General features: G+C 46.0%; 1 protein-coding gene across 1 annotated transcript; it reads left to right on the forward strand.

Moving 5' to 3' along the window:
- The first annotated feature begins 1,751 nt into the window (after positions 1-1,751).
- On the forward strand, positions 1,752-9,929 carry UCHL1 (ubiquitin C-terminal hydrolase L1). Its single transcript, XM_060278854.1, has 9 exons — positions 1,752-1,995; positions 2,403-2,414; positions 4,002-4,130; positions 6,646-6,796; positions 6,983-7,068; positions 7,168-7,215; positions 8,221-8,290; positions 9,015-9,073; positions 9,480-9,929. Exons 1-9 carry the CDS (start codon positions 1,963-1,965, stop codon positions 9,564-9,566), a joined length of 675 nt encoding a protein of 224 aa, XP_060134837.1. The 5' UTR covers positions 1,752-1,962; the 3' UTR covers positions 9,567-9,929.
- Positions 9,930-11,157: the final 1,228 nt, after the last annotated feature.

Here is an 11,157-nt window from a genome sequence, read left to right on the forward strand (position 1 = left end):
TGTTCTCTATTTTTATTGTATCTTTGCTCTTCCCTATTCAAGTATGTTCTTATCTGTAGAAACTGATACTTACTGCTTGTTCGTGCCTTTGTAGTTGGGATTCTCCACTACAGGTATTTAAACCTCATTTTTTCCACTTTAAAAAATTAGCTAATTTGACCTCATGGTTGAATCTTTCATGTGATAATATAGATGCTACTTGGAATATTGCCAGCTCTAATTAGTTTTTAAATCTATCCCACACTGTTAAACAAGCATTTATAATTTGGTTTGATCCATTATAGCATTTCCCCCCTTCATTTATTTGGAACGCACAATTATCTCAAGTCTGTTTTTACTCTTGCCCCTGACCTAAAATAAACATATTTGTATTCAAACCAGTGTAGGAATGACTGGTGCATTCATGTCTCAATAGCTGGGATACCCAATCCCTCTTCTTTTCATTCCTTAAAATCTTTTTTATTCAGTGATTCTGCTTTTCCAGAATCCTAAATAAACTGGTTTATTATCTGCTGTTTCCTCAAAATTTGCTCTGGTATTTGAATCATTAGATTTTGGAACAAGAAATTCAAGCTGGGAATCACACTCATGTTAACAGCATTTGTTTTCCCTAGTTAAGTATCATTTAAGATTGTTGTTGTTGTTTAGTTGTATCCGACTCTTCGTGACCCCATGGACCAACCAGAGCATGCCAGGCACTGTCTTACCACTGTCTCCCGCATTTAAGATTAGTAACAGCAAGAATCCCTGCAGCAGTGTGTCAGATATGTGTTACCCACATTAGAATGTTTGCTTTTTAAAAAATGCAACCAGACATGGAAATTAAAATAAGGATGTAGCTGGACAAAGTTCTAAAGTGTGAGGAAAGGTCCTTTGTCTACCCTAAGTAACTTCAGCATCACATGAGAGCAAGGCCCGTGAGGCTTGAATGAACTACCGTTTCTGAACAATGTCAATTCTGCCAAGTCATGTTTTAGTGAGAAAGGCAAAACAGCAAAATGCAATGCTTTTTTCACCGGGATTGAAGGCAACGTTGCAATTTAAACAGCAATAAAACGAGCTGCAGTTCACCAGATTCACTGGAGAGAAAGATGCAAACATTTAGACAGGTCACGCTTTTACTCATACTGTAGATGCATAGCTGCCAAGTTTTCCCTTTTCTCGCGAGGAAGCCTATTCAGCATAAGGGAAAATCCCTTAAAAAAAGGGATAACTTGGCAGCTATGCTAGTAGATGAGATCAAAGCCCCACCCTCTTGAATTTCCGCTCGTCATACACCTGTTAAAAGAAACAGGATCTCTGCAAAGCAAAATAAACCTCTTCGTTTTATCCCCAAGGAATAGCAAGCCGATTTTGTGTGCGCATCTCCAGACACCACCACCACCACCCCTCGCCCCTTGCAAACAGTAGCGGGGAAAACAAGATCACTTTCCCCGGTTGCTGGATTGCGAGCAACCCGTTGCGACGTCGGAATTTAATAATGCAGCTTGTTCGCGTTGCTAAAGGCTCGCCTTAGCACCAGCGCTTGCAAACGCCCGTCCATTTGCAAGGGTTCCAGTCTCGACGAAAGCCCCGCGTGCTTTTTTGCAGGCAAACTCGACCCCAGCGAGATCAGGCGACCTGAGGATTGTACTAAACCCCAGGGAGGGGCGCCCGACCACGCCTATCTCCCACTGGCGGCGCGATCGGGGGAGAGGCTAGTTTGCTCACCTTGGGAGCGGGGGGTGGGTGGGAAAGGGGGCGGGAACGTACCATTGCTGCAAGTCGCGGGGAAGCGGCTTTCTCTGGGCTCGCCTCTTATCCCAGCTCCTTCCCCCCCTCCTCCTGCCTTGCAGTGAGTCAGCCCGGTGGCGATATATACAGAGCGGTGGGCGGGAGGCTGGCGTGTGTTTCTTTTGGGGGCGCACGGTTTGTTGCAGGTTTGGGCGCAGTTCGGCCGGGCAGGTTTGCGAGATCGAGACAATGGCGTGGCAGCCCATGGAGATCAACCCGGAGGTGAAGGGGAAATCTACTCGATTTAGGGCTAGATGGGTGGTGGTGATGTGGACGCATGCATGCATGATGGGGAGTGGGGGGGGGGTGTCCCCCGCCCCAAGGCGTGCCCTGTGCGTGGCTGGCCTCTCCAGGCGCGTGCAGTTTCTTACCCCTAGCGTTTTTGAGATGCCCTAGAGGGGAGAGATAAAGGCGGCCAGCAGTCTCTCCGGCATTAAAAATAAAATAGAAATGGAAACGGGGCAAAGGGTCCTCTCTTCCTTCTCCACCCTCTCCCCCGGGAATCCCCAAATGCAGACATCGACGGCGCCCAGGTCTCCTTTTATTAGCCAAGATGGGAGGCGGGCGCCGCCCAGAGACAGGCTGCTAACCTCCAGTCCCTTCATCTTTCTGCTGCTTTTGTGTTTCAGATGCTGAACAAAGTGAGTGGCCGCCGAGACCTGGGGAAGGAATAAGGCGCAGCTCCTCTTGGCTGGGCGTTTCCTTAAGTCTTCGTTTCAGTTCATTCATTTTTTCATTCTCTTAACTCATCGGGAGGCGGGAACGCCTGGACCCTAGAGCATATGCATAACTCTCATTCTGGATCCTTAACCGATGTTGCCCGTGGGCGTATTTAGGCCAACGGAAAGGGGGAAACAGGTTGGGGGGGCCGGGGGCTCCCGCATCGAGTCATGATGGGCGGGTTGTTCGCGGAATGGGCGGCAGGTGGCGCTGCGGACCCGCGTTTTGTGCTGTGTCACGGCAGGGCAAGGGGCCCTTAGGAAGAGAGTTGGGAGGGGAGACACCCCCCCTGCCTCTGAGCCCCTTCCTCTCCCCACTTCCCTGCATTTCTTGAGCCTGATTCCATTATAAGCCATGCAGAAGGTCCTAGGAGCATCTCTGAATCCGGGAGGATTTATTCCAAGACCTCGTCTTTCCATGCGGGTGCTATTTCTAGACCCTAGTGGAAGCTTTGGTGGTTTACATAAATGTTGTTGGCCTGATGTACCAAAATGTCAGCTTTTCATTTGTTATCAGTAACCGGCCTTCCAAGTCTTTAGGAAACGGCTGAGGCGCTCTGCGTATGCTCAGGCGCTCCACGTTGCCAGGGATGCAGCAACATCTATTGTAGAAAAGAAGTTGAGATGTGGAAACTGGATCTTGGGGCTGAGTCATAGATGCCTCTAATGCAGTGGCTCCCAAACTTTTTTTGGCCATGCCCCACCTGAGCACCTCTAAAATCCTGACATATAATTATTATTCAAAAAGTGAAGTATTCAGGTGGAGGAAGCCTAAAGGGCCATTCACTGTTAATAACTCATACTTGAATTGCTCCCCTGTGGGGTGTGTGCCCCATGTGGGAATCATGGCTCTAATGTCTCCTCCCCTCTCCAGATGCAACAACGTTTTGCTTAATGTGCACTGACTGCCCTCCTTAGCATAACTAAAGTGATGATTACTGGGGGAAAGCTTTCCACTACTGATGAAATGCAACTTTTAATAGTAACAATAATAATAATTTATTGTTTATACCCCACCCATCTGGCTGGGTTTCCCCAGCCACTCTGGGTGGCTTCCAACCAAATATTAAAAACTTCCCTAAATAGGGCCGCCTTCAGTTGTCTTCTTAAAGGAAAATAGTTACTTATTGCCTTGACATCTGCTGGGGGGGCGTTCCACAGGGCGGGTGCCACTACCGAGAAGGCCCTCGGTGCTGGATCTCAAGTGTCCGGGCTGAATGGTGGGGGTGGAGACGCTCCTTCAGGTGTACAGGACCGAGGCCGTTAGTTAGGCATAACTAACGTGGTACCTTTAAGGAGATGATGGGTGGCACCCCCACCCCTAGCCAATGGGTTTGGGATGATAGGAGCTGGGGTCCAGAAATATCATCAGGGTGCCAGGACTAACCTGAGATTACAGGGACAGGGGAATGTTTTTTTCCCCCTACTCCAGATTAATGATGTAGAGCACTAGGGTGTCATGTTGAAGTTGATTCTCTCCCTGGTTTTGTGCCTCCCTTAACCCTGCAGGTGCTGTCCCGCCTCGGAGTTGCGCCTGGCTGGAGGTTTGTGGATGTGCTGGGGTTTGAGGAGGATTCCTTGAATGCCGTACCCAACCCAGCTTGCGCTCTGCTCTTACTCTTTCCCCTTACTGCTCAGGTGAGTAATTGAAGTCGAGCAAGGGCAGGAAGGTGAAACCTGCTGCTTGGCAGGCAAAGAACGCTGGAAAATCTCTCTGCTTTCTATAGAATGCTGTTGGCGTGCAAAGGATGGTAATAATCCTAAACTGCGATAGTGAACAAGCAGGGTCAGTGTTTTGAATTGGGAGGCTGAGCACAGAACCAGCCCTTGCCGGCCAGGAAAAGTCTTGCCATGCCCAGCAGTAGGGCTCATGCAGCTAATAGGCTTAGGATCCAGCAGATTCTTAGCTATCCCAAATCGGCCCCCTGAAAATCTCCCATTTTGGGGAGTGTCTGCTTGTTTGGGCTTTCGGGCACAAGCAGCACTTAGCTTGTGCTTTCAGTGCAACAGATCAAGGTTTGGATCGCTCTGACAGCTTCCGAAAGCTGTATTACACATATGTGGTCTAGGATCGTTGATCTGCCAACCTGCAAATCGTGAACCCTCGTTGCCATTTAAATAACTTTGAACACCTATGCAGCGGATGCCGCTATGAATTGGCAGCAGGCCTCTGAAAATAAGGAGCAGTCATTAAAATTAGATCTCTTGTGATGTGTCTGGATTGGCTGTCTCAAACACAGCGTTGCTTACGATGACTTCATCTTGGTAGGAAAAACTAGAACAGGTGGATTTGTAATGAAAGAGCTTCTCTTAAGAATTCTGAGGGTCAGATGAAAAAAGCATCGTCATTCTTGAAGAGAATGATTATGGGGAGGACTAAAAGTCCATTGAGAAATCTGCCTTTCCAGCAACAGCTGCATCTAGAATCCTGTGCTGTGGGATTCTTACTACTGAGGGGTTTGTTAAAGGGCCAGCTTTGGATATTTGTACCTACTTGGTTCTCTGCATGTCTATTTAGAGTTCTTTTATTCCCATGTTATTCTGGTTATTGTGCACCTCTTGAGGGATCTATGGAGATTTACTTGAAGCAGTTTCATATTTAGGAAGTGATGCCATGATAGTTGGAAATCTTTGCCTGTGGGCTGTAAACGGGGCTCATGAATACATTTATGAAACTGCATTGCACTGGAAGTCTTTACTGGAACTAATGATTAAGGGTTATAACTGCATGTACATAATGACTTAGCCAAATTATGTTGCCAGCTGTAGCTCATTTGAAGCATGCTTCAGTCGCTTTCCCTGAACTGGTTCCATTGGATTGCATGCTTTTTTCTGTGGTAGGTATTAGCCACAAACCATTTGTAATAAGCTAGATAGCATGGATCACTTGCTAAATGCTTGGGATTTTGAAGCAACCTCACTTTGGACTCTTGGCTGACCTATTATTATTATTATTATTATTATTATTATTATTATTATTATTATTATTATTATTGTTGTTGTTGTTGTTCTAGCATACAGTGGCTTCTCATCCTCCCAGCATGCATTTATAAAAAACAAGCACAAGCAAAACATCTTGATTGCTGAAAGTTTATTATCACGGGTCAAAAAACGCTTTGAGCCCTTAACAATTTGGGACCAGTTTACCTGCAAGATCACCTGACCCCATAAAATGTCCATTGAACGTATTTATTCTCTGGAACTGGCACTGTTAATTGATGCAACATAATACATTTGATTTTTCAGTGTGGCAGCAACCACAATTTGAAACTCCCTGCCTACTGACATTAGGCAGGTGCCTTCCCTGTGGTCTACGGTATTTCAGCACCTACTAAAAACATCTTTCTTTAGACAAGCCTGCCCAGTTATGTAGACAAAGTACATGTGTTTTAATTGTTTTTAGCTTGTTGCTAAAATATTTGAATGCTTTAAATAGCTGTTTTTAACTGTTTTTACAGTGGTACCTTGGTTATCAAACTTAATCCGTTCCAGAAGTCCGTTCCAAAACCAAGGTGCGCTTTCCCATTGAAAGTAATGCTGTTCCAGTCTTTTAAAAACGACCCCTAAAACAGCAATTTAACATGAATTTTACTATCTAACGAGACCATTAATCCATAAAATGAAAGCAATAATCAATGTACTGTACTATAAAATAGATAAGACGGCACTGTAGAGAATTTTTTTTTTAATCTTACCTGCACTGATGATAGTCAGTTGGGGGGGGGGGCTTTTATCCATTTCCGCAGTCAGACAATCAATCCATCAGTAGCTGAACTGGGTTCCACACAGCCACAAAAGCAAATTAACCAAAAAAGCCACAAAAACGCAGAATAAATAGCAAAAACAAAAGCGCCAAACTTAATCCGTTCCAGAAGTCAATGTTCAAAAACCAAGGCGCAGCTTCTGATTGGTGCAGGCGCCCTGGAAACAATAGCCGACAGCCGCATTGGACGTTCGGCTTCCAAAAAAGTTTGAAAACTGGAACACTTCTGGGTTTTTGACATTTGGGAACCAAGGCGTTTTGAGAACCAAGGCACCACTGTACTTTGAGAGTTTTTCTTTTTTCTTTTTTTAAAAGCAACAACAATCAAGCAGTATATAAATTGTATGGAAAAAATAATGTTGCCTGACCAATACACCTGCACATTTGTAGCATGAAAATTTCAGAAAAAAGCAGATGGAAGAATTGAAGGGCCAAGAAGTGAGCTCCAAAGTCTATTTTGTGAAGCAGACGGCCAGTAATTCCTGTGGAACAATTGGCCTTCTACATGCAGTGGCCAACAACCAAGATAAAATTTTATTTGGTAAGTATGGGGGAAGAGTCATCCAAGGGGTACAAACCCATTGGTAGGAGATGGTATTGGCTCTAACCTGTGCAACTGCTGACATGCTGGGTGGAAATGGATTCATTGGACAACCTAAGGCTTGCACTTGCAAGTTGGTTCATCATCCTGTGTTCTGCTATTCCCCCCCCCCCTTTTTATTGGCAGATGAAGGGTCTGTACTCAAGGAGTTCCTCACTGCAACAGCTGACCTCTCTCCTGATGAGAGGGCAAAACGTCTTGAAAACAACAAGGTAAATGACATGGGAACTTGGGTGGGAGCTTCTTAATGGTGCCCACTTCAGGGTTTCCTTTAAAAAAATATGCCTTGTTTTGTTTATCATCCTCTGCAGGCCATTCAAGACGCCCACAATGCAGCAGCACAGGAAGGCCAATGTCGGGTAAATTCCTCTTGAACTTAAATAGGCTTCCAAAGGTAAAACGTTGGTGCCAAGAACTGGCGGCGGGTAGTAGGGTATAATAGTACAGGCCCCGTGTAATGTAAACGCCTCTCTCCCCACTTCAAATGGTGAAGATGGATGGGATAGGTGGACCGGTGGAGCCGTTAGGGCAAAACTGCTTTCCGACACTAAGGCCAAGCTCCGAGTGTGATGCTTTTAACACTCCACGCATTGTGGAATTATGTATGTAGTGTTTTGGCTTTCACTGAAATCTCCCCCTCTTTCCACCCACTGCTAGTCCTTATAAGTAGTTTGGATTCTAAAATAAGTGGTCTTACCAGCAAGACTGACAGCATAGTCAAAGCTAAACCTCAGTGCTTGGAGTAGAATATGGCACAGCCGCCAGAATTTTTCAAGATGTGTGTTAGAGGACACACTCTTGAAAGGTGTGTCCCACATCTCTGAGTTATTAAATGGGTCATTTGGGTAAATTGCTTAGTGGGGCTGCTTGGTGCCTGACACCCTCAGGCTACTTAAGGTGCACACTATTTAAACAATAAATAATAATATTTCATTGCTGTGGTCCCTGTGAGATACCTTCCTCCACGTGTTTTTAGAACACGGAAAAACTTCGGTAATTATGCAGTAGATAAATAGCCAAAATAAGAAATATGGCTGTCTTCCTCCTGGTGGCAAAACCAGCAATAAAAAAATAGTCTACAACTCCTACTTAGACATGGGCCAGCAAGTCTGGGGTTCTGTAATCCTGGATAAATCTTATGGTTTGTCAGGCCAATGACCCTTTTTTTACTTGCAGTGCCAGATGACAAGGCAGTAGTGGCCTATTTGTATATATTGGAACATAAGGAAGGATGTGGCATAGGAAAGAAGGGGGGGGTTGTTAGGTTATTTATGAGGACCCAAAAGGGCAGAATGAGGAAGCAGAGTGTCGCTAAAATATTCTTCTTTGTTGATCATCCTATGCACCCTCTTCCTCCTCCATAGGCTGAAGATGACAAAGTCAACTTCCATTTCATTCTGTTTGCCAGTGTGGATGGACACCTCTATGAACTGGGTAGGTTTGTGTGCTGCCTCCCCCAGTATAACACAGAGTAAAACAAATTTGGATTCTCTTGGGTCGGGGGGGGGGAGAGTTGAATTGGGGTGGCCAGCTTCTGCCCACATTATCTAGAAACAGCCTGTGGCTTACCTAGGAGATGAGCATAACATCGGCAAGGATTGCTGCCCCCTCCCATTGGAATTAAGGAGTTTGCTTGTCTGAAGTGGCCTGTTGCAGCCCCCCAAAACATGTCCCTCTGCTTTCACCGGGGCAACTGATCTTTGTCGAGAGCAAAGTTGCAATAGCAAGAATTTCAAGAAGGAGGCGCTGGGTAGGGTGAGAATCTAATACTAAACCTTAAATTGGCCCTTTTGCCAACCTGGCCCCTTGATGATGATAATGTTGGGACCCAGCTCCAGCATGGCCAATGGTTAGAATCCAAAACATCCTGAGGGTGGCAGGTTGGGAGGGGCAGAGAGACTGCATATTAATTGTTGCAGTAAATCTGTTCTGCTTCTGAAACATCTGCAGCCGCTTGGGTTGCAAGCAGAAAAACCAGGGGATGAGACCCAGCATTGCAACACTACTGCAAAGTAGGGCCAGAAGCAAATGAATAACAGCCCCACAAAGGAATGGCCTAAGTTGCTTCTTCCAATACTAGCGATGGTCTTTAGCAACCTGCTTGCATACTTTTAAGTAAGTGGTTAAGTCATAAACCTGATCTACAACTTGGTTGCAGATGGACGAATGCCTTTTCCTGTAAATCATGGAGTGAGTTCGGATGACACCATGCTGAAGGTAAGCGTTCTTATAATTGAAATTTCTGACATAATCAAGTCTTTTAGATTGCACTGCATGTGTGTCATTCCTTACTTGGCAGATCTGTGTATTTCTCATTCTGTAACCAAAGGGGGGGGGGGGTGAGCAAGGCACAGTGCCTAGAGATGGGAGCTCTCAAGAGGAGCTAGCAAGATGCCTTCTGCTATTCTCAGCATCCTATCAGAACGCTGTTTGTAGCTACTCCTTGCTCACAACTTCAGTGGGGAGAAGAATAGATGCCGATAGTCTACATAACGACTGGCTAAAACTATAACGTGAGCCCACACTGTTCATGGGTGTGGTCGACTTGATGCCAAGTCTAGAGAGGCGCTGCATTCATGCATTTAGAACAGTAGGATAACTACCTGTGTGTTCTGTTTTTCAGGCTGCTGCCAAGGTCTGCCGGCAGTTCACAGAACGTGAGCAAGGAGAGGTCCGCTTTTCTGCTGTGGCGCTGAGCAAGTCTGCCTGAAGTTCAGGAGTTAGAGCGACTCCATAGGCCCTCACAGAAAGCAATCCCAGTGCTTTAGTACTTGTGTTTAAGAAACAAAAGCACTGCTGTTATTGATCTTCAGTTTAAAGTGTCCTGCTGATCCTAGCCTCGTTCCCACCCCCCCTCACTACTTACTCATAGCAGCTTCGGCAGAGCTGGTCCTAAAAGTTTTAGCTCCAAGTCTTCGGCACTTCAGATATGTTGGGTGTTGGATCCCTTCTTGATTGCAACTTGTTTAAATGCTTCATAGGGCTTACTTGGATGTGTGCCTCCAAAGTTTCTTTTTAAGCTGTTGTGACTTCTTGTCAATCACAAAAATAAATCTCTTCTTGGTATTCCAAAGCAGAAGGATTTTTTTTCTTTTGCACGGCCGTCTTCTAATAAAGCAAGAGAGTAGCTAGGGGTGTCTTCGTGCTGTCACTATTTTGCTGGTGGGATTCAAGCACATTCCAAAACTTCAAAGTTTGCACAGTTAATGTGGATTAAGATGCTCCCTAGTCCTAATAATAATAAATACAAGCCTGCAGGTTAGGAAAGTGATTGGGAAATGCACTGGAGTGCAGGATGAAAAATGACTAATGGGAAGAGACATAATGATACTGCCAGCATAATCAGGATAAATGCTTATTGTTTTAGAGCCACCCTGTAAACAAACAACAACAAAGGCCCAATGAAGGGCAGGCATAGTCTTGAATATCCAGTAGGCTTTGTGAATGCCAAATAAAAAGATTGGGAGGGGTCCTAGATGCCACCCCTACTTTGCAAAGTGAGTTTGGCTGTGCTGGCTTTCTAGTCCTTGTAATTTGGGCAGGATTCCTGTTTCTGGCCAGGGCCGGCTCTAGGGGGTAGGCTGGGGGGTGCCAATGCCCAGCAGGGGGGCATTGCGCAGCAGACATGCTGCGCCCTGCACCCGCCCACCAGCCGCGAGAAGAAACTGGGCAGAGCGGGGGCGCCGGAGCGATCTCCGCACCAGGGCACCTGGCCATGGCAGAGTGGAAGTCTCCAGCCACAGAACACTCCGCTCTTGCCACAGGGAGAATAGTTGCCCAGGAAGCTGCTGAAAATGCTCTACTGCCATTACTTAGTTGCCTATCAGAAACGTCTGGGGAATCCTAGCCAGATGGCTGGGGTATAAATAATAAAATTATTATTATTCCTGCTGCAGCTACTACTCGGAGATACGTTGGCTCCTTGCTTGTGCCTTTGCTACGCCCTGGAAAAACAACAACTTTGAGACAGGAATACGGTAGTTTGTTTCTTGCTCTGTGTGTACGTGAACTGGCCTGATAGGAGCTAGGTAGCTGCCTATACCACCAAAGGGAAGGGGGGGTTGTTCTTTGCCTGGGTAGCAAAATAACATACAGGTAAGCCTATGGCCACATGAAAGACTCCCTAGGTCATAAAGGGACCGATACAGTCTCTGCTAAATGACAATGCTGCTGGGAAGCTGTTGCTAGGTAGACTGCCAACAGGTGTCAAGGTGACCTATTGCACTGAATTGTATCATAGGCTCCTTTGCTACCAGGCAACAGGCTGGTGCATGGAAGGAACCAGCATGTGTCGTCATTGA

Source organism: Zootoca vivipara, chromosome 9, assembly GCF_963506605.1.
Source record: "Zootoca vivipara chromosome 9, rZooViv1.1, whole genome shotgun sequence".
NCBI classification, from domain to species: Eukaryota; Metazoa; Chordata; class Lepidosauria; order Squamata; family Lacertidae; genus Zootoca; species Zootoca vivipara.